This window comes from Gopherus evgoodei, chromosome 2 (assembly GCF_007399415.2).
Source record: "Gopherus evgoodei ecotype Sinaloan lineage chromosome 2, rGopEvg1_v1.p, whole genome shotgun sequence".
NCBI classification, from domain to species: domain Eukaryota; kingdom Metazoa; phylum Chordata; order Testudines; family Testudinidae; genus Gopherus; species Gopherus evgoodei.
The window spans coordinates 268,345,618-268,370,263 of record NC_044323.1 but is presented as its reverse complement, the minus strand read 5'-3'; the positions used below and the strand labels follow the sequence as shown (position 1 = coordinate 268,370,263).

Below are 24,646 nucleotides of genomic sequence, written 5' to 3'. Positions count from 1 at the left end.
TTCAGTCTTCTGGTATTTCACCCATTTTGTTAAGGGTTCATTTAGAAGTGAACTCAGTGTTTCCTCCGTCCATCCAAGGCAAGTCAATTTTCTTGAACTCCATGGTAGTGAGATTTCTAAGAAGAGTCATTAGTTTCCATGTGGCACCATAACACTCTTAAGCTGGCTTTATGAGGCCTCCATTTGAGCCCTTGGCAACTTGTTCTTTTGTCCCTCCTGTGCCAGAAGACAGTCTTCCTTGTTGTTGTAACATAAGCCCTGCAGCTCACTTACTGTCCTTGCTCAACAGCAGAACCCCCACATGTGTAATTGTTCAAAGATAAGGTGGCCCTACGGTCATATCCAAAATTTTTGTCAAAAGTGGTTTCACCTTAATCAAATTATTTATTTACTGGTGTTCTTTTCTAAACTGGACTCAAATACAGATGAACAGTGACTTCACATATTGGTTATGAGATGGTACTTAACTTTTTAACTAGAGAGAACTAAGCCTTTTCAAGCATCACCTGGTTTTTTTTGTCTCCTATATGGACCGAATGAAGGGTCAGGCTATCTCTGCAAAGATGATTTACAGGTGGATAACTTCCTGGATGAGAGCATGTGAAGTAGCTCAGATCATACCTCCGCAGAGATTACGGGCTCATTTGACAAGGGCACAAACAATGCTAATGGCATTCCTCAGTGATGTTTCAATATTGGACATTTGCATGTCTGCCACCTGATCTTCAGTACATATTTTTACCAAGCACTATGTAGTTACCACTGCATTTAGGTCAGATGCAGACCTTGGGAAAGCAGTACTGAAGTCTTTTTGTTTAAATAGACATTGAGTCCCTCCTCCTGTGAGTACTGGGTGAGAGTCGCCTGAGCGGACTAAATGCTTGCAACTACTTGAAGAATGAAAAATGCTGTTCTTGTTGTTGTACTCCACAAGCAATTCTCTTTCCAATTTCCATCTCAAAGAACAATTATTATAGTGTATATAGGTAACCATGTATTTCCTGGGTTTATAATGCTTGGATTTTGGATAATTACAATAGTTGTATAAGGTATATTACCCCAAATTACTGATATGAATTCTTGATCTTAATTCAATCTTAGCATCATTTTTGTCTGGGAATTTCCAAGGTTTTTTAACTTACATATTGCATACGTGATCCATAAATGAGGAACTAAATGAAAATGTTAACAAGTGATATCTCTAATGATTTGAAGACATGAAGTATCAACTTCAAATCTATTTATTAATTTTTCAGTTTTTATGGTCAGATTCACTGTCATATTCTGGCTGTTTTACTTGACTCTAGAAAAGCCAAATCAGACAGAAAATACTGGCCACTGAAGCTGAGTTCAAAGCTGCTTTGCTTGGCAGAGCAGTGTAAAGCTCTTGTCCTGCAAATTCCCCCTGCCCTTTTCATTATAGTCATCTAACTAAGGGCAGCACTGGTTTCAGTTTTGCTGAGAACAATGGGAAGATGACAGCCGTTTTGAAGGATGGCATTTTTCTTGTGGAATCATTTGGAGCAGAACATTATCTGACAGCTGCTGCTGAAGGAGAAATTTTCAGTACTCTCTCTCCATATATACATAACCCACCCCAATCACCACCACCAAAAAAACCCCTACCTTATAATGTAACCTTCGCACAAGAGTTCAGTTATTTTTAATTATATAGGAAGCTTGCGGTACCTGTGTTATTTCTATTTTTTTTAAATGTAGCTTAAACAATTGATGGGGAAGGTAAGCTGCATTTTTAATACATAACAGTGGTTAAATTCCTGCTTTATGTTTGAAACTTGTCTCATCATTAAATATGGAGTTGACAGTTGTTCTCCATAATATATAACATGCATGCTGCACATAATTAAATATCTGTCATATTGCAGTTTAGAGTACAGAGGCATAACAAAATTTTCACCTTTGGCAGTCATGTTTTTTTACAAGTTCATAAAAATATGTAACAGGTATAAAGTATAGGCTGGAATATGTCTTCAGAGGCTTCTTTGTACCACCAAAACTTGGTTGTAGACATGGGGTGTGTTTAATTATGTTCTCAGCTCTTCAGAATTTCCTGGACAAAGCGAAATTTTTAAATGTAATATAGGCTGGAGTGAATTTCAGCCTCAGTAAGTATTGTTGCCCTGTGAGGGTACCACACTGGAAATGTAATACAATTGTACAGTACTATATATAAAGTACAGTAACCACATAATTGAAATATAGGTACTTCTAACATACCAGAAAACTGGTGCCACATAAAAAGAATGTTATTTTAATGGAATATTGTTTAACTAATTTTTCATGTTAATAAAAACAGGGTGGTATCAAATAAAATGTCACGATATGTAGCTATTACTTATTTGGGGTTTTGTTTTATTTTTGCTGTTTGAAAGTTATCCATATTCACTCATAATGAAATTTCTTTTTAAGAGCATATTATTTTTTTTTCACTAGGTTATTCAGATAAATTTTGAAGAATTTGATCTGGAGATTGGCTACGACACACTGACAATTGGTGATGGAGGGGAAGTCGGTGATCCTAAAACTGTGCTGCAAGTGTAAGTCTCTGTTGATTTGATATGCTTTGCAGAATTACTTTAATATAGGGTTTTCTGGTGGTATTGAATGATGCATAGATTGGACAAAATTATTTTCTAGTGTAACCTGAGACAGGGCCGGCTCCAGGGGTTTTGCTGCCCCAAGCAGCCAAAAGAAAAAAAAAAGCTGCGATTGCGAACTGCGGCATTTCAGTGGGAGGTCCTTCGTTCCGACTAGGAGTGAGGGACCCTCTGCCGAATTGCCACTGAATAGCTGGACCTGCCACCCTTCTCCTGAGTGGCCATCCCAAGCACCTGCTTGCTAAGCTGGTGCCTGGAGCCAGCCCTGATCTGAGAGATGAATAATGTCAACAGAAAAATAATCTTATGGAGCTCATCAAATTATTCAAGACTGACATATTGGATAAGGTATTTTAGTTCATATTTACCATTCTAGTTTCAAAAGAAGATGGGCAGGAGAGCTAAAACAGAAAAATGTGGCCCCAGTTCTTCAGGCAGACTGATTCTGTTTTGCTAAAAGTAAACCTATAAATGCAGTTTTCCCAGGGTTACTGTGTTCCTCTGCAAGGGCTGGGTGGCCAGATTAAGAATGTGACATAGAGGAAAGAGAATGGACAGAGAAATGTACTGCTTAAGTAATTGCCTTTTTTAATAATGCCCTTTGAAAAGCCCATCTTGACAGCAAATGAACCATAGGAACCTTTATAGCTCACTGACTATGACAGGTAAGCCCTGAACACAGGCTAGATCATCTCTGTAATTTCCTGTTAAATATTACTGTTACCTAAACTATCTAATATTATGATTTCAACAGTTCTGGGTACCTAATGCAGGTAACTTACTGAATGTCTATCTTTGGGTTTTAGATTGTCACATCACCACAGTATCCATGCACCTAAATCTATTTTATAATAATCAGTTTGTTAGGACCTGGATTCACATTTGTCATTTACTTAACCTGCTGATGATGTTTGGCTCTCTTGTGGTGATCAGTCCCAAGAAGCCAAGTTCATAAAACTATATTTAATTAATATCAGAGGGATAGCCATGTTAGTCTGGATCTGTAAATGCAGCAAAGAGTCCTGTGGCAGCTTATAGACTAACAGACGTATTGGAGCATGAGCTTTCATGGGTGAATCGGGTATTCACCCACGAAAGCTCATGCTCCAATACGTCTGTTAGTCTATAAGGTGCCACAGGACTCTTTGCTGTATTTAATTAACGTTTTAAAAGACATCAAATATAAAACAATTATTCTGACCATAATTTCCATATATTGAAAAGGGCAGAACAGTCTAACTTGGCATTAGTTGTCTTTTGTTAATTTGTGTTGTACTGTTTTTTTTTTTAATTAATCTTTGTCAATTGAAATAATCTGGAGCAAAAGTAGGTAGAAAATTGTGTGATTTGTTTTCATGAGGTCCATTTGTATGCATTTAATTTAGTATTCCATATTTGCTTCATTTTTCTTTAAAAATAAATAAAGATAATATTTTGTTGCTTAGGATATGTACAGACTACCTGCCAGATCGGCGAGTAGCGATTGACCTATCGGGGATCAATATATCGCGTCTTGTCTAGACGCGATATATCGATCCCCGAACGCACTCCCGTCGACTCTGGAACTCCTCCAGGGTGAGCAGCTAAAGCGGAGTCGACGGGGGAGCCACGGCCGTCGATCCCGCACTGTGAGGACGGGAGGTAAGTTGAAATAAGAAACGTCGACTTCAGCAATGCTATTCCCATAGCTGAAGTTGCGTATCTTACATCGACCCCGGCCTCCCACCCCAGTGTAGACCAGGCCTTAGAGAAGATCCTATGAGTAGATAATAAGTGACACTTTTTGGCCAGTACTTTTTTTTCTGTGAATAACACAAATGCACAACATTGAAACATTTCACAAAATTGTTGTGGAAAAAAATTGTGGAAAAAATCAAAACATTTTGCAAATAGCTGTGTAAATAATGTACAAATGGGGAGAAGAGTTAATAATTTTATTAACAAATATCTTTTTAATAATCACTTCTGAACAGTTATCTGCCGACTTTTATTCTGATTATTTTTCAAAACTGAGTTTTAAACTCTCATTATATGAACTTCTATATTCAAAGTGCAAGGGAAAAAAAGTGGTAGCTTCTCAAATGGGTATGACATATCTGTATAAAATGAATCAAACATAAAAGTTCAATCCTGGACCAAAATAGACATAATTGTTCAAACAAAATAAATCATCCATTAAAAATGGAAAGACCTTATAGGGACATCTAGTCCACCCCCTGCCAATGCAAGTTTATTCCCTACAGCACATTTTCTAGTCATTTGTTTAAATTGTTTTTAAATGTCCTGAGCAGTAAGGCTTCTATCACATCCTTTAGGAGTCTATAGCAAAGCTTACTAGATCATAGCACACAATGTCAGAAGGATCTTTTTGATATTCACCTTATTTTCCCCTTTCTTAAGTTCATCTAATTACTCTTAATTATACAGCCTGGAACCTTGCTCTATCTTCTTGGCATTTATACCCTTCAAGTGTCTATAGACTTTCATCGTGACTTTCCCTTAGCAATACTACCCTTTTCATCATAAGATAAACCCTAACTATTCTTTGTGACTCTTTTCTGTACTCCTACCTTTCTGTCAATATCTGGGATATTACTGTGTGGCAAGATGGTGCACTGTAGATTCAAAACCTGGCTTGATGCACAGTAATTTACCCTGTAGACTTAAATCAGCACAAAAACTGGGTGTATGTAACCCACACACCTCCTGGGTGTGGTGTCCTGTCCCATCTAGTGGGAGGGAGAGGGAGAGAGAAAATGGATGTGTCTGCTCTACAGCCTTAGGTAACAGGCAGTTGGTGTTTAGCTCATACCCTAAGCTCAAGAGGTTCTCAGTTCAATACCACCTGCCAACAACCAGGTTCTGTCAGTGTTGCAAGTGGGGATTTGTCCAGGATTTCAACTGGGAAGTCCCCAAAGCTTGGGATGTGCTTCCTGAGCTAGGAGAAGTATGTAACTCACACACCTTCTGGGTGTGATGTTCTGTCCCATCTAGAGACAGAGAGAAAGAAGCTGCTCTATAGTCAGTCAGTTGGCTTTTAGCTCAGGCAGTAGAGGCTTATGCACTAAGCTCCAGAGGTCCCAGGTTCAATCCCGCCCGTCAACAACCAGGATCTGTCAGTGTTACATGTAGAGAGGCCCTCAATATTTCAAATGCAATCACATTTGTATAGTGATATATATCTTCAAAGGACACATTATATTGAAAAGTTAGAAAGTAAGATTATTATCCCCATTTTATATACAGGGAAAGTGAGACACAGATGTTAAATGACATTCCCAAGAGCACACGGCAGTCACATGCAGAGACAGAATTAGAACTCACATGCTTCTACTTCTCTGGACCACATTGCCTCATTGAAGGGAGAGCATTTATTAAGCACTAATTCTTCAGGTTCTAATACCACTTAAATGAATTGTTGGTATTATTATCTTTGGCACTTAAATTACAGGCGAGTCTCATCTTACGCGAGGGTTCTATTCCGCAGTTAGCTTGTAAAGCGAAAATTGCATAAATCAAAATTACATTAAGTTGAATGGTGGGCCCAATTGCCCGCACTACAGGTACAGTATTAAAATTATTTTTCTGTTTTTGTTTTTTTGCTGACCGCATAAAGCTGAAATCGTGCATGTTAAATGTGCATAAGATGCGACGAACCTGTACAGTAACACATTCAGATACAGTGCAGCAATATTTTTCATTTTGACAAATATAATGAACCATTCTGTACTGGTTTGGTTTCATTAAAGGTGTTAATATTTTACAAGAATGTATTTGATGGTGAGGCATATTTGAAGAATGATGAAATTACAGTATTGAAGCTGTCAAGAATATGAATGAACTCTGTATCATTTTCTCTTATCAATGCTTTACTGAAATTGTCATGATATTCTATTAAGTAAGGATTAACATAAAGTGTAACAGCAAAGCTGTGGTGAGTAGAGAGCTGGGAAAATAAATTTCAACAAATATTTTCACTTCAGAGGATGCTGATGACCAGAACATGATTTCCTCAAAATATTTTGAAGGTCCTATGTTTTGTTTTAAATCCATACTTGAATTTTTAGATGTGTTACTTTGTTGTGACTGGCCACATCTGACACATAGATATTGTTTCTGTTCCCCAATGTTTGAGTATCAGTTATTTTGTAATAAAGCTTGTGGCAGTCACTAGGTATAAAACCTCTCAGGAAGAATTAACAATGTAAGTCAAGGCAATAGATAATTAGGGAAAGTTAGAAAATTGTAAATCTTTTCCTGTCTGGGCCACATAGAAAAAATAAGCTACTGTGCAACTTTAGAAGCTGGGGTGGAATCCACAAAAGAACTTACGTGGCTGTGTCCCTGTTTTGGCTCCACTGTGATTCACTACATTCTTGCTGAACCTTGTAGACATCTAAACTCAGCACCAGTTTTTCAGGGTAAAAATTCCCTAGGCACCTAAGTTTCTGCCTCTGGCCATGTGCAATTCTGCCTCCTTTTAGGCATCCGGACACACATCTCCCACCTAAGCCTCAAAGTGATTCATGAAACAGGGGAATACAGGCATTTGTCCACCTAAGTCATGTGCAGGGGTCCATCCCACAGGTACGCTTAGAGGCTCATTCAAAATCCAGAAGGATGAGAAGGTGATGGTACCCACCTTATAATTTTTAACCACACTCACTTGGAATGGGAGAGACCCAGGTTTAATTTCTCCATCTCTGCTAGAGTGTGAGAAAAAATGTGAACAAGTGTCTCCACCTCTCAGGAGTGTAATGACAGAGCTAGGGGTTATTCCAAAGTGAGGCTCCCCCGGCCTCTCCTGTTGAAGCTTTTCTGCTGTAGATAAATATTGAAAGTGATTGGAGCAGAGGGACTGGACCCTGAGTCATTCTCTCTCTCTCTGTCTCTCTCTCTCTCACTCAATTTAATCATTTTTCTTCCAGCGGATTTTCATATAATATGGTGAGAATGCATGGTCCTACCCACAAGCATTGCCATCAAATCCTTGTTAGACGTGTTTACCTGTCACTTTACCAAGGCTAATTAGGAAGATTATCAGTGTCTGAACCCACTAATTATACCAAGCACTGCTAGACACTTATTACCGAAAGCACCTGGGGTCCAGATCATCAACTTGAGTAAATTCGTGTAGTTTAATTGAAGTCATGGGGGCTATAATTACCACAGGTGAGGATCTAGCTCCTAATTTGCAAAGTGCCATTCAGAAAAGTGCTAGGGCTGAACAAAATGAATTGTCAATGTTTTAATTTTATCTAAGTGGGGTAAACCTTGTGAAAGTTTAGGGATATTTTAGGGTCAAAGTTTGTGGAACTATTAACTAAGATTTGTAACCTGTCCTTTAAATTGGCTTCGGTACCCAATGACTGGAAGTTAGCTAATGTAACGCCAATATTTAAAAAGGGCTCTAGGTGTGATCCCGGCAATTACAGACCGGTAAGTCTAACGTTGGTACTGCGCTAATTAGTCGAAACAATAGTTAAGAATAAAATTGTCAGACACATAGAAAAACATAAACTGTTGAGCAATAGTCAACATGGTTTCTGTAAATGGAAATCGTGTCTTACTAATCTATTAGAGTTCTTTGAAGGGGTCAAGAAACATGTGGACAAGGGGGATCCAGTGGACATAGTATACATGGATTTCCAGAAAGCCTTTGACAAGGTCCCTCACTAAAGGCTCTTATGTAAATTAAGCTGTCATGGGATAAAAGGGAAAGTCCTTTCATCAATTGAGAACTGGTTAAAAGATAGGGAACAAAGGGTAGGAATTAATGGTAAATTCTCAGAATGGAGAGGGGTAACTAGTGGTGTTCCCCAAGGGTCAGTCCTGGGACCAATCCTATTCAATTTATTTATAAATGATCTGGAGAAAGGGGTAAAAAGTGAGGTAGCAAAGTTTGCAGATGATAATAAAAAAGATATTCTAGCACTAGAAAAGATTCAGAAAAGGGCAACTAAAATGATTAGGGGTTTGGAGAGGGTCCCATATGAGGAAAGATTAAAGAGGCTAGGACTCTTCAGCTTGGAAAAGAGGAGACTAAGGGGGGATATGACAGATGTATATAAAATCATGAATGGTGTTGAGAAAGTGGATAAGGAAAAGTTATTTACTTATTCCCATAACACAAGAACTAGGGGTCACCAAATGAAATTAATATGCAGCAGGTTTAAAACAAATAAAAGGAAGTTCTTCTTCATGCAGCACAAAGTCACCTTGTGGAACTCCTTACCTGAAGAGGTTGTGAAGGCGAGGACTATAACATTATTTAAAAGAGAACTGGATAAATTCATGGTAGTGAAGTCCATAAATGGCTATTAGCCAGGGTGGATAAAGAATGGTGTCCCTAGCCTCTGTTCGTCAGAGGATGGAAACAGATGGCAGGAGAGACATCACTTGATCATTGCTTGTTAGGTTCACTCCCTCTGGGGCACCTGGCATTGGCCACTGTCAGTAGACAGATACTAGGCTAGATGGACCTTTGGTCTGACCCGGTACGGCCGTTTTTATGTTAATATGTCATTTTCCCCCGTGACAGTGCTAAGGTATTTTGTGCACAATGGTGATTTCCAACAATGTGGAAAAAATGAATGTATTAAACAGAAATTGTACTAATTTCCATGGCCCTATGTTATAAAAATGTTTTCCATTAAGATCAAAATGAAATGTAGGTCTGGAAATTCTCAATGGCTGTTGCCAAAATCTAGAATCAGCCAGCTACCAGAGATAATTACCAAAATCTAGAGGTGGCCAGTCCACCAATGCTTGTTCTAATGGAGAGACTATTAACTTGTTATTAACTTTGCAGTTTACGAAATTGCCAGTCATGGCAAGATATATTTGTTTTGTAGCAGGAATAAGCATTTAATGCATTAATTTCTGCCACACAGTTAGTTGTTCAGTGCTGGCAATAGTGTATATAGTAGCTCTATCTGTGAATACAGATGTGGGAAACTGATGTGAATTTCTCACAAAAAAGTGTATTTGAACAGAAGCAGGCTAAGATGATCAGGGAAGAGTTCTAAAATTAGCTACAGTTTGTATTTTAAATAATCCATTTTGAAGCTCCAGCACAGCTTCAACGATTGACTTGAATTGGAAAATAATTTTTGAATGCCCTTTTTAGGAGATAAACAATTCCTAGACTTTGCATGATCTCTTTCTAATGATCCTGGCTTCATTTTAAAGAAAGGAAACTGAGCTAAGTTAGTTGCAGCCCATCTGTTCTCATAGACAGACCCCTGCCAACTTGGAAAAAAAGAGTTGTTCAGCACACATTCTGCTTAAAAAAAAAGAACACATTATAAAACGAAGTGGTGTCTATTATTCTTCTAAATACAGTTTTCATTAGGGCTATATCCACACAGGGATTTAGGCACCTAACTGACACTTTAGGTGCCTAAATCCAAAACATAGATCTTCAAAACCTCTACTTACCTGCTTCCTAATCCTGTAGGCACCTAAAGTCCCTAGGCATCCAATTTTCTGCCATTAAAGTCCCCTACACACCTAAAACTCTGCCACTGGACAGCTGCCTATCCTAATGCCTCAGTGCCTAGCTCACGTCTAAGTCCATGCAGGATCATCAAACAAGGTATCCCCCTCACAGCCTTGCCTGTGGGGCTTAATCTGGTAGGTAGTCTCAGAGGTTGCCTAACAGATCAGGCACAAAACTCTGCACAAAACTCTGCTGCCGGTGGTGCCCTTATAACTTCTGGCTCTGTGGTTAGACTTCTTATCCAGGATGTGGGAGACACAGGTGCAAATCCCCCTCTATCTGATTTGGAGTAGAGATTTGAACACAAATTCTCCCACTCCCAGGTGAATAACCTAACCATTGAGAGATGGAATCACTCATTTTTATTTTTTTTCTTTCACCCAATGACTAGTTAACCACTGGAACAAATGAATAGGGATCGTGGTCAGTTCTCTACCGCTGGCAATGTTTAAATCAATATTGGATGTTTTTTTTCTGATATACTCTTGTGAGTTCAAACATAATTTTATTTTTCTTACTGTCTCTTATTGAGAATGATATGAAACAGATTAACTTAAAATGAGCTAAATAAACTGTTTCCCTTTTTAAAAGAGAGTTACTTCAGGTTTTGTTCCTACTCTGGAGGGATTGTATGGTCTAGTGGTTGAAGCAGTGCACTGAAAGCGAGGGATAGGGAAACACTTACAGGAGTAATTTCTCACTAACATGAGTAAGGTTCTGCAGTTAGGCCCTTAATCTTTTTTCTATGTTTCAGTAATTTTTTTTCTTTTCCTATTTTATCACTGCCATAATAGGTTATGATGAGAACAAGATTATTATCCTGGTGTGATAGTAAGCATGACTTGAACATTGGTGTAGAAGGGTACAGCTTGCTCAGGAAGGATAGACAGGAAAAAAGGGAGGAGGTGTTGCCTTATATATTAAAAACGTATACACTTAGATTGAGATGGAAATAGAAGACAGACTTCTTGAAAGTCTCTGGGTAAGGATAAAAGGGCTAGAGAAACAACGGTGATGTTATGGTAGGGTCTACTACAGACCACCAAACCAGGAATAAGAGGTGGATGAGGATTTTTTTTAAACAACTAACAAAATCATCCAAAGCACGGTACTTGGTGGTGATGGGGGACTTCAACTACCCAGACATCTGTTAGGAAAATAACAGATCAGGGCACAAATTATCCCATAAGTTCTTAAAATGTATTGGAAACATATTTTTTTAGTTCAGAAGTTGGAGAAATCTATAAGGGGAGAGGCTGTTCTAGATTTGATTTTGACAAATAGGGAAGAACTGGTTGAGATTTTGAAAGTGGAAGGTAACTTGTGTGAAAGTTATTATGAAATGATATATTTCATGATTCTAAGAAGTGGTAGGAGGAAGAACAGCAAAATAAAGACAATGGATTTCAAGAAGGGAGGCTTTAGGAAACTCGAAGTTGGTTAGTAGGTTCCCATGGAAAGCAAGTTTAAAGGGGAAAAACAATAGACATTTGGCAGTTTACAAAGAGACATTATTTAGGGCACAAGAGCAAACTATCCCACTGCATAGGAAAGATAGGAAGTATGGCAAAAGACCACACTGGCTTAACAAGGAGATTTTCAATTATCTAAAAATCAAAAGAGTCTTACAAAAAGTGGAAACTAGGACAAATTACAAAGGATGAATATAAACAAATAACACAAGTGTCATAAACAGATAAGAAAAGTTAATAGCACAGAAGTACTTTATATCTCTTTGACTGTAAAGGGTTAACAGGTTCAGTAAGCCTGGCTGTCCCCTGACCACAGGACCAATCAGAGGACAGGATACTTTCAAATCTTGAAGGAGGGAAGTTTTGTGCTGTGCTGTTAGTTTTGGTTGTTGTTCACTCTGGGGGCTCAGAGGGACCAGACGTGCAACCAGGTTTCTCTCCAATCTCTCTGATACAGGCTCTGAAAGGAGTTCAAATTGGTATTTGGCTGAAAGGAGTTCAAATTGGTATTTTGCTGAAAAGATTTTAATTTGTACTTGTATACTTAGGCTGGGAGGGTGTTCCCAGTGTCTATAGCTGAAAGACCCTGTACCTATTCCATTTTTTTAAAATTTACAAAGATAAATTTTACTGTTTTTTCTTTCTTTAATTTAAAGCTTTTCTTGTTTAAGAACTTAATTGTTTTTTTATTCTGGTGAGACCCCAGGGGACTGGGTCTGGATCCACCAGGGAATTGGTGGGGAGAAAGGTTAATTTTCTCTCTGTGTCAGGATTACTGTCTCTCTCAGGGAGAATCTGGGAGGGGAAGAGAGAAGGAGGGAGGAAGGTGAATTTTCCTCTCTGTTTCAGGATTCAAGGAGTTTGAATCACAGTGATCTTCCAGAGTAACCAAGGGATGGGAAGGCTGGGAGAGGCAATGGTGAAGGAAAGGGTTTACTTTCCTTATGTTAAGATCCAGAGCGACTGGGTCTTGGGGATCCCCGGGCAAGGTTTTGGGGGGACCAGAGTGTACCAGGCACTGAAATTCCTGGTTGGTGGCAGCACTACGGGTACTAAGCTGGTAATTGAGCTTAGAGGAATTCATGCTGGTACCCCATCTTTTGGACGCTAAGGTTCAGAGTGGGGAATTGTACCATGACATGGTGTGCAGCATGTGGGATAGATAGATAGATAAGATAGAATCCAAAAGCCAGTGAGGTTTTTATTTCTCTTCCTGCTAGCTATCTGCAGGCAGACTGAGAGGTTTGGGTTTAGAAGCAAAAGCCAGTAGGATTTTTTCTCTCTCTTTTCTCTCTGCTAGCTGTTTGTAAGCAGGAGAGAGGGTTTTTAAAAATAAACAAACAGCCAGAATTTTTTTTTCCTTTTCTCCTTTCTGGTTGTTCAGAGAGACTGCCTGAAGGCAGAGGCATTAGAGTTTAACAAGGATTTTTGTTAAACAAAGGGACTCCAGTTGTGAGTCACCATACACCAGCAAAACACATTTGCAAATGAATGGTTTTTTTTCTTTCTAACTCTGTCGGCAGCTAGGTAGAAGGAGTTTAAAAAAAAAGACTCTGTAGCTAAGCAACCTGAAGAAGGCAACAGAAAAGCAGCATTTCAAGCAGTAAACAGCAGAGGGCGCCCCAGCACAAGAAAGCTGGAAGTATGAGTCCCAAGGAACAAGCAAAACTGGGGGCAGCGGAACAAATCAAAGACGCAGACCACAGGCGAGACATGGGAAAAAAACTACAAGAGATGGAGCTGAGAGAAAGAGAAAGAGAGGCTGCCCACAGGAGAGAGCTGGAACTCCTGAGGGAGGCCCACTGGCAGGCCCTGGAATTAGAACAGGCTAAGCAGCCGATCCTAGCAACCCTTCGCCAGTTATTGTTCCACATCCCAAGAAATTTCCCACCTACAAGGCAGGTGAAGACACTGAGGCCTTCCTAGAAAATTTTGAAAGGACCTGCCATGGGTACAGCATCTCTGAGGACCAGTACATGATAGAGCTGAGGCCATTGCTCAGTGGACCCTTAGCAGAGGTGGCGGCTGAAATGCCTAAGGAGAATGTGAACGATTATAAACTTTTTTAAACCAAGGCCAGATACAGAATGGGGATAACACCTGAACATGCCCGTCAGTGGTTCAGAACCCTAAAATGGAACCCAGATGTGTCATTCCCCCAACACGCCTACCACATTGGAAAGAATTATAATGCCTGGATATCAGGAGCCAATGTTAAATCTCTGGACGACATGCACTTCCTAATACAATTGGAGCAGTTCTTAGAGGGTGTTCCTGAAGAAATAGAAAGGTGCATCCTAGATGGGAAGCCCAAAACGGTAACTGAGGCGGGGGAGATTGGAGCCAAATGGATGGAAGTGGCAGAAAAGAAAAGAGCTACTATCAAGGGGAGCGAATATCACAGGGGTCACACCGACAATAAACCCTATATCCGAGGGCAACCCAAGACCCCACTTACAAACCAAGGAAAGCTGCTGACTCCCTATCCTCTCACCTCACCAATCTCCAGTAACCCACCTTGGCCCAGTGACCAGTCAGCTGGGCGATGCTTCAAGTGTAATGAACTGGGACATATAAAGGCCAACTGCTCCAAGAACCCCAACCGAGTGCAGTTCATTATATCTCCATCACTCCAAAGATCCCCAGGCCCAGGTGCCTCTCAAATACCCTTGGAGTGAAGGGAAATTTTGAGAATGGGCGGAAAGAAGGTTATTGCGTGGAGAGACACGGGGGCACAAGTGTCAGCTATCCACCAATCCTTAGTGGACCCCAAATTCATCAACCCAAAGGCCCAAGTGACAATTTACCTCTTCATGTCACAAGCGGTAAACTTGCCTACAGCTAAACTGCCTGTCCAGTACAAACACTGGTCAAGAATGTGGACTTTTGCAGTCTATAACAATTATCACATCCCCATGCTACTGGGGGAAGACTTTGCCAACCAGGTAAAGTGGGCCAAGAGGGTGGGAATGGTTACACGCAGCCAAGCCAGGCAAGCTTCCAGACCCATCCAGGTTCCTGAGCCATCCACAGAGGCCCCGTCTGTGTTAGCAGAGACCCAGACAGAGGTAGTGGACCCAGATTCCCTGTCAATGACTGCAACAGCCACAGTACTTCCAGTCCCAGACCCGGACCTGGAAACGCAACCAGTACCAGAACCATTGCTAGCACTGATGCCAGCGCTTGCAAACGCATCTTCAAACCCAACGCCAGAGGGCGCTAGCGAGCCTGAACTGGCAGAAGCAGCAGACCACCATACCCAAGAGGCTCATCCAGAGCCTGAAATACCACCTGGTGCACCAGCGGAGAGCAGTTCACCAGCCATGAAAACAACCCCATCACCTACATCGCTTCCCGAAGGACCAAGCCCAAGTCCACAGTCTAAGGAAGAACTGGTGTCTCCAGCCTCCAGGAAACAGTTCCAGACTGAGCAGGAAGCAGATGACAGCCTTCAGAAAGCTTGGGCGGTGGCACGGAACACTCCACCGCCTCTCAGCTCTTCTAACCAATCCCAGTTTGTTATAGAACAACGGCTTTTATATAAGGAGACTCTTTCTGGTGGACACCGGGAAAACTGGCATCCACAAAAACAGTTGGTGGTTCCAACTAAGTACCGGAGGAAGCTCTTAAGCTTAGGCCATGATCATCCCAGTGGCCATGCTTGGGTGAACAGAACCAAAGACAGTTTGGGGAAGTCCTTCCACTGGGACGGGATGGGCAAGGATGTTACCAAGTATGTCCGGTCTTGTGAGGTGTGCCAAAGAGTGGGAAAGCCCCAAGACCAGGTCAAGGCCCCTCTCCAGCCACTCCCCATAATTGAGGTCCCATTTCAGTGAGTAGCTGTGGATATTCTGGGTCCTTTCCCAAAAAAGACCCTCAGAGGAAAGCAGTAAATACTGACTTTCGTGGACTTTGCTACCCGATGGCCAGAAGCAGTAGCTCTAGGCAACACTAGGGCTAAAACTGTGTGCCAGGCCCAAATAGACATTTTTGCCAGAGTAGGTTGGCCCTCCGACATCCTTACGGATTCAGGGACTAATTTCCTGGCCAGGACCATGAAAGAACTGTGGGAGACTCATGGGGTGAATCACTTAGTTGCCACCCCGTACCACCATCAAACCAATGGCCTGGTGGAAAGGTTTAATGGAACTTTGGGGGCCATGATCCGTAAATTCGTGAACGAACACTCCAATGACTGGGACCTAGTGTTGCAGCAGTTGCTCTTTGCTTACAGGGCTGTATCACATCCCAGTTTAGGGTTCTCACCGTTTGAGCTTGTGTATGGCCATTACAGTTGGTGAAGCAGCAATGGGAGGGATTTATGCCTTCTCCAGAGACTAATATTCTGGACTTTGTAAGCAACCTACAAAGCACCCTCCGACACTCTTTAGCCCTTGCTAAAGAAAACCTAAAGGATGCTCAAAAGGAGCAAAAGGCCTGGTATGATAAACATACCAGAGAGCGTTCCTTCAAGGTAGGAGACCAGGTTATGGTCTTAAAGGCGCAACAGGCCCATAAAATGGAAGCATCATGGGAAGGGCCATTCACGGTCCAAGAGCGCCTGGGAGCTGTTAACTACCTCATAGCATTTCCCAATTCCTCCCTAAAGCCCCAAGTGTACCATGTTAATTCTCTCAAGCCCTTTTATTCCAGAGACTTACAGGTTTGTCAGTTCACAGCCCAGGGAGGAGATGATGCTGAGTGGCCTGACGATGTCTACGACAAAGGGAAAAGTAACGGTGGCATGGGAGAGGTAACTCTCTCCACAACCCGGAAACGTCTGCAGGGGTAACAGATCAAGAAGTTGATGCACTCTCCCGTGAAAGTTCCCTAACATCAACTGGTTAAAAATTGTCCTTGCAATGTGAAGAATCTTGTAGTTTTACATAATTAGTGACATATGTAAGGGTGCATGTGTTTATTGATCTGTTTATTTTAAAGTTCTATGGAGAAATCACTGCCAGTGGACTTCCACACTGTCAGCGATTTGGGGGGCGTGTCATAAACAGATAAGAAAAGTTAATAGCACAAAAGCACTTTATATCTCTTTGACTGTAAAGGGTTGACAGGTCCAGTAAGCCTGGCTTTCACTTGACCAGAGGACCAATCAGAGGACTGGATACTTTCAAATCTTGAGGGAGGGAAGTTTTTGTGCTGTACTGTTAGTTTTGGTTGTTGTTCACTCTTGGAGCTCAGAGGGACCAGACGTGCAACCAGGTTTCTCTCCAGTCTCTCCGATACAGGCTCTTATAAGTTCAGACTAGTGAGTACTAGGTAGATAAAGCGAGTTAGGCTTATGGTTGTTTTCTTTATTTGCAAATGTGTATTTGGTTGGAAGAAGTTCAAATTGGTATTTTGCTGAAAAGATTTTAATTTGTACTTATATACTTAGGCTGGGAAGGTGTTCCCAGTGTCTATAGCTGAAAGACCCGGTACCTATTCCATTTTTTTTTAATTTACAAAGATAATTTTTACTGTTTTTTCTTTCTTTAATTTAAAGCTTTTCTTGTTTAAGAACTTAATTGTTTTTTCATTCTGGTGAGACCCCAGGGGACTGGGTCTGGATCCACCAGGGGACTGGTGGGGAGAAAGGAGGGAAGGGGGAGAGAAAGGTTAATTTTCTCTCTGTGTCAGGATTACTGTCTCTCTCAGGGAGAATCTGGGAGGGGAAGAGAGAAGGAGGGGGGAAGGTGAATTTTCCTCTCTGTTTCAGGATTCAAGAAGTTTGAATCACAGTGATCTTCCAGGGTAACCTAGGGAGGGGAAGGCTGGGAGAGGCAATGGTGAAGGAAAGGGTTTACTTTCCTTATGTTAAGATCCAGAGGGACTGGGTCTTGGGGGTTCCCAGGCAAGGTTTTGGGGGGACCAGAGTGTACCAGGCACTGGAATTCCTGGTTGGTGGCAGCGCTACGGGTACTAAGCTAGTAATTGAGCTTAGAGGAATTCATGCTGGTACCCCATCTTTTGGACACTAAGGTTCAGAGTGGGGAATTGTACCATGACAACAAGTATGTAGGGACAAAATTAGAAAGGCCAAGGGACAAAACGAGATTAAACTAGCCAGACATAAAGGGTGTCAGGTGTCACCCCCACTCTAAACTTCAAGGTACAGATGTGGGGACCTGCATGAGATAACCCTTAAGCTTACTTATCAGCTTAGATCTAGTAGCTGCCACCACCAAATAGTTTAAACAAACATTTATGGGAGAGTCATTTGGAAAGTCTGTCTTCCCCCTAAATATTTTCCCAGTCTTTATCCCTCTTTTCGTGGCAGGACTGAGACTGATTCACCTCCCACCAATTCCTGGTGAGTCCAGAACCAAAAAATCTTTGGGTCTTAAAACAAGGAAAAATCAATCAGGTTCTTAAAAGAAGACTTTTAATTAAAGAAAAGAGGTGAAAGGAATACCTCTGTGAGATTAGCATGCAAGCTACTCTCACAGACAACAGATTCAAAACACAGAGAATGTCCCTCTGGGCAAAAACCTTAGTTACACAAAGAAACCCAATTCGCTTCTCCCTCTATGCAAAATGGAGTCACACAAAAAAATAAACATAATCTAATACATTCCTTCTCTAAACATTTTACTACTTTTAAGAAATGTTAGATGGCTGATTCCTGGGTCCTTCACTCCAGCACAAAAACTTTTCTGAACAGATAAAAGACTGATTTCCCTCCTCCCTCTTTGAAAACATTTTGTCCCCCCATTGATTCTTCTTGTAAGGTGTCAGCTAGGCTATGTGAGCTTCATAAACCTTTACTGGTAAAAGAAGAATTAACCCTTAACTGTCTGTTTATGACAAAGGGTAACAAGAAAACACTCTACAAATACATTGGAAGCAAGAGGAAGACCAAGGACAGGGTAGGCTCATTACTTAATGGGGCCAGGGGAAAATAAAAGAAATGTGCAAATGGCAGAGGTGCTTAATGACATCTTTGTTTTTGTTTTCACCAAGAAGGTGGTGTTGATTGGATGTCTAACAGAGTGAATGCCAGTGAAAATTAGTTACGATCAGAAGAGACTAAAACACGGAAAGAACAAGTTAAAAATTACTTGGACAAATTAGATGTCTTCAAGTCACCAGGGCCTGATGAAATGCTTCCTAGAATACTCAAGGAGATATCTGACTCATTAGCAATTATCTTTGAAAAGTCATGGAAGACTGGAGAGATTCCAGAAGACTGGAAAAGGGAAAATATAGTGCCAATCTATAAAAAGGGGAAATAAGGACAACTGGGGTAATTACAGACTAGTCAGTTTAACATCTGTACCCAGAAAGATAATGGAGCAAGTAATTAAGCAATCAATTTGCAAATAACTAAAAGATAATAAGGTGATGGGTAACAGTCAGAAAGGATTTGTCAAAAAAAAGTCATGTCAAACCAGCCTGATAACTTTTTTTGACAGGGTAACAATCCTTCTAGTTGGGGGGGAAATAAGTAGATGTAGTATATCTTGACTTTAGTAAGGCTTTTGATACTTTCTCGCATGACCTTCTCATAAACAAACTAGAGAAATACAACCTAGATTGCGCTACTATAAGGTGGGTGCAAAACTGGTTGGGAAAACCATTCCTAGATTATAGTTATCAGTGGTTATTCCCTTCCAGCATGTTTGTGAACAACTTGGGTCCCGCAAGGATCAGTTCTGGGTCCGGTTCTTTTCAATATCAATGATTTAGATAATTGCATAGAGAGTACAGTTATAATCTTTGCAGATGATACCAAGCTGGAAGGGGTTGCAAGTGCTTTGGAGGATAAGATTAAAATTCAAAATGATCTGGAGAAATGGTCTGCAGTAAATAAGATGATATTCAATAAGGAGAAATGCAAACTACTCCATTTAGAAAGGAACAATCAGAGGCACACATACAAAATGGGAAATGACTTTTTAGGAAGGAGTACTGCAGAAAGAGAACTGAGGGTCATAGTGGACCACAAGCTAAATATGAGTCAACAGCGTAATGCCGTTGCAAAAAAAGCAAACATCCTTCTGGATTGTAAGCAAGACATGAGAAATAATTCTTCCAATCTACTCTGCACTGATTAGGACTCAGCTGGAGTATTGTGTCCATTTCTGGGCACAACATTTCAAGAAGGATGTGAACAAATTGGAGAAAGCCCAGAGAAGAGCAACAAAAATGATTAAAGGTCTAGAAACCATGACCTATGAGGGAATATTGAAAAAATTGAGTTTGCTTAATCTGGAAAAGAGAAGACTGAGAGAGGACATAACAGTTTTCAAGTATGTAAAAGGTTTTTCTTAACCTCTGAGGACAGGACAAGAAGCAATGGGCTTAAATTGCAGCAAGGGAGGTTTAGGTTGGACATTAGGAAAAAATCCTAACTGTCAGGATGGTTAAGCACTGGTAGAAATTGCCCAATGAAGTTGTGGAATCTCCATCTATGATGGGTTTGGTCACAGAGATCCCCTAGGGACTGTCACCTGATGTGCTGAAATTACCTCTAAGCCCATTTTCTCTGCCAGCTTGGGACTCCAGAACCCTGTCTTGTTGAGCCAGACATGCTAGCCTGCTGCAATACAGACTCAGGGTTTGGACTATGCTCCCAAAGCTGCAGACTTTAACTAAAAACAGCTCAGCAGGTTACCTGTCTCCATCATCCAGACATCCATAAGGACGGGGTCAGACCAAAGGTCCGTTTAGCCCACTATCTGTCTACTGACAGTGGCCAATGCCAAGTGCCCCAGAGGGAGTGAACCTAACAGGCAATGATCAAGTGATGTCTCTAGGCTAGGGACACCATTCTTTACCCATCCTGGCTAATAACCATTTATGGACTTAGCCACCATGAATTTATCCAGTTCTCTTTTAAACACTGTTATAATCCTAGCATTCACAACATCCTCAGGTAAGGAGTTCCACAAGTTGATTGTGCGCTGTGTGAAGAACTTCCTTTTATTTGTTTTAAACCTGCTGCCTAATAATTTCATTTGGTGACCCCTAGTTCTTGTGTTATGGGAATAAGTAAATAACTTTTCCTTATCCACTTTCTCAACATCACTCATGATTTTATATACATCTGTCATATCCCCCCTTAGTCTCCTCTTTTCCAAGCTGAAGAGTCCTAGCCTCTTTAATCTTTCCTCATATGGGACCCTCTCCAAACCCCTAATCATTTTAGTTGCCCTTTTCTGAACCTTTTCTAGTGCTAGAATATCTTTTTGAGGTGAGGAGATGACATCTGTACACAGTATTTGAGATGTGGGCATAGCTTGGATTTATATAAGGACAATAATATATTCTCAGTCTTATTCTCTATCCCCTTTTTTAATGAGTCCTAACATCCTGTTTGCTTTTTCGACCACCTCTGCACACTGCGTGGACATCTTCAGAGAACTATCCACGATGACTCCAGGATCTTTTTCCTGACTCGTTGTAGCTAAATTATCCCCAATCATATGTATAGTTGGGGTTATTTTTTCCAATGTGCATTACTTTACATTTATTCACATTAAATTTCATTTGCCATTTAGTTGCCTAATCACTTAGTTTTGTGAGATCTTCTTAAATTCTTCACAGTCTGCTTTGGTCTTAACTATCTTGGCAAGTTTAATATATATTATCTGCAAACTTTACCACCTCACTGTTTACCCCTTTCTCCAGATCATTTATGAATAAATTGAATAGGATTGGTCCTAGGACTGACCCTTGGGAAACACCACTAGTCACCCCTCTCCATTCTATGAATTTACCATTAATTCCTACCCTTTGTTCCCCGTTTTTTAACCAGTTCTCAGTCCATGAAAGGACCTTCCCTTTTATCCCATGACAAGTTAATTTACGTAAGAACCTTTGGTGAGCAACCTTGTCAAAGGCTTTCTGGAAATCTAAGTACACTATGTCCACTGGATCCCCCTTGTCCACGTTTCTTGACCCCTTCAAACAACTCTAATAGATTAGTAAGACATGATTTCCCTTTACAGAAACCATATTGACTATTGCTCAACAGTTTGTTTTTCTATGTGTCTGACAATTTTATTCTTAACTATTGTTTTGACTAATTTGCCCGGTACCGACGTTAGACCCAGCCCCCAAAGGGATCTAAACCCCAAATAAATCCATTTTACTGTGTATAAAGCTGATACAGGGTAAATTCATAAATTGTTTGCCCTCTGTCAATAATAGAGAGATATGTACAGCTGTTTGCTCCCCCAGGTATTAATCACTTACTCTGGGTTTATTAATAAACAAAAGTGATTTTATTAAGAATAAAAAGTAGGATTAACTGGGTTTAAGTAATAACAGCCGGAACAAAGTAAATCACAAAGCAAAATAAAACAAAACAAGCAAGTCTAAGCCTAATACATTAAGAAACTGATTACAGGTAATATCTTACCCTCAAAGATGTTCTGATAAGCTTCTTTCAAAGACTAGACTCCTTCCTAGTCTGGACCCAATATTTTCCATGGGACAGCCTTCGTTAGATCCAGCAAAAATCTCAGGTAGTAAGCAGGGATTTTCTCATGACTGGCCACCCCATTTGACCCACTCAACCCCCTTTTATAGCTCTGGCACAAGACGGGAATCATTTGTCTGCTTGTCCCTACCGCCACCTCATCAATGGAAAAGTACAAGGATTAAGATGGATTCCAGTCTCATGTGACATGGTCACATGTCACTGTAAGACCCCTTGTCAAGGTTCCTTCCCCACTCTGAACTTTAGGGTACAGATGTGGGGACCTGCACGGACACTTCTAAGCTTAATTACAAGCTTAGAACTGGTAACACTGCCACCATCTAGAATTTCAGTATCTGGAGCACTCCCTGTCCCCCCAAAACTTTCCCCTCCCTGGGTTGCCTTGAGGGACTTCACCAATTCCCTGATGAACACATATCCAAACCCCTTGGATCTTAAAACAAGGAGAAATTAACCATCCCCTTTCCTTTCCCCCCACCAATCCCTGGGGAGTCTATGTCCAATCCCTTTGGATCAAAAAAAAAAAACAAGGAAAAAATCAATCAGGTATTAAGAAAAAAAGGCTTTTAATTAAAGAAAAGAGAGGTGAAAGAAAACCCTCTGGGAGAGATTAGCATACCAGCTACTCTCACAGACAACAGATTCAAAACACAGAGGATGTTCCCCTGGGCACAAATTTAGTTACACAAAGAGAAAATATCCAAATACCCAATTTTTGATAATTCCCTTAATGATAGCAAGACAAGTTACAAAGATAATAAACATAAACCTATTTATCCCTTTCTAAAACTTATTACTCTGATAAGAGGCTGGTTCCTTGATCTTTTTCACTCCAGCTGAAACTGAAAACTCTAAACAAAGGAAAAACTTCCCTCCTTCCTTTTGAAACATCTTGTTCCCCCATTGGTTCCTCTGGTCAGATGTTAGCTAGGCTAGGTGAACTTTTTAACCCTTTACATGTAAAAGAGGCATTAACCCTTAACCATCTGTTTATAACACCCCTAGTCTCCATTCTTCCTGGGTTGGCTCACACACATACAGGAAGGTTTGCAGGTAAATAAACCATTTACAACCAATTGTCCTAGTCAATGGGTGCCATCAAGATTCTAAACCACCATTAATGGCCCACACTTTGCATAATTACAATATATCCTCAAAGTTATATTTCATATTTGTAGCTTCAGATACACAAGATGCAAACATACAAATAGGGGGCATATATTCAGTAGGTTGTAACCTTTGTTATGAGACCTTTTAAATAAAGCATATTCCAGTTACATCATATTCACACTCATAAGTATATTTCCATAAAACATATGAAGTTCAATGTCACACCATCATTGGAGATTTTTAAGAGCAGGCTAGACAATCACTTGTCAGGAATGGTCTAGATAATACTTAGTGCTGCCATGAGTGTGGGAGACTGGACTAGGTGACCTCTCGAGGATCCTTTCAGTTTTATGATTTTATGATTACAAAGCAGTAACATTCTGTGATTTAAAAAAAAAAAGATTTTTCTTAAAAGATGAATAGATTCTATCTTTTTCCTCTATCGAATCTAAGTGTCAATGGCACAGATGAAACAAAATTAATCTGATTTTATTTTTTACTCTTGCAAACCAAAAACAGTTAGGAATTGTTAATTTTCTCATAATCATTTTTATGTACCTGAATATTGTGGTTCTCTGAGTGCTGTAATTAAGGCTTCCTTACTTCTATTTTATAAATGTGACAAACTCATATTTAAATCCAGATGATTTTCTCATTAAATATTATTTTTGTTTGTTTTTCTTCTAGGTTAACAGGAAGTTTTGTACCAGATTTAATTGTGAGCATGAACAGTCAGATGTGGTTACACCTTCAAACGGATGAAAGTGTGGGCTCAATTGGCTTCAAGGTGAACTACAAAGGTAACAATAAGTTACTGTGGACATGCTTAGCAGTACAAAAATATAAGCAAATATTATATATGGTTTATTTTTCATGCTAGGAAATGCTCTCCATTCTCTAATCAGTAATACTGGAAGCATTCAAATGTCTTAGGCCCTGATTGTGCATGGAGCTCTGTATAGCAGCTCTGTATATGTCTGATTGTCCTTAGAAGGACTGAGTCCTCAGAATACAACTGAAAAATAAGTCTATTATTTATTGGTATGTTTTATGTTGTAGAAAAGTCAAAATAAATTACTTCTGTGATTATTTAAATCCAGGCACTTGATACAAGCAAATATATTTCCACTTCAGAAATTAGCCCATTCCATAATTTGTGTGATATGTCTAGGTGTAATTTGATTTAATTTGATTTATATTACATGTGAAGATGAGTTTCTAACTTCTTTTGTGCCTAAACTCCCATGCCTATCACAACAATATGAACAGATGCCCAAGTCTGAAATAATATGGGTTGAGATTGACGTATATCAGTCAGTGATGTAAATAAACTTAACTAACAAAGTTCTTGAGCTGGTTTGGCATGAGGAGGTTATGTAGTGTATAAGATGAAAATGCTGTTGCTGTTGTGAGGATGTATCAGTATCTTTGTGGTCTTCTTATCCGATGCAGACCTTGCCAAACCAATGTACAGTAGTGAAGTGTGGATCCCTCAGACAACCAT

At 40.2% G+C, this 24,646-nt stretch overlaps 1 protein-coding gene across 5 annotated transcripts in view; it reads left to right on the top strand.

Moving 5' to 3' along the window:
• The window catches only part of CSMD3 (CUB and Sushi multiple domains 3), a 1,232,975-nt gene that overhangs the window by 572,602 nt on the left and 635,727 nt on the right, over positions 1 to 24,646 (top strand). For all 5 annotated transcript variants that reach the window (XM_030553724.1, XM_030553722.1, XM_030553725.1 and 2 more), the window contains 2 exons: positions 2,455 to 2,558; positions 23,830 to 23,942. In XM_030553724.1, coding sequence (XP_030409584.1) covers positions 2,455 to 2,558; positions 23,830 to 23,942 — 217 coding nt within the window. The remainder of the gene's footprint in view (positions 1 to 2,454; positions 2,559 to 23,829; positions 23,943 to 24,646) is intronic.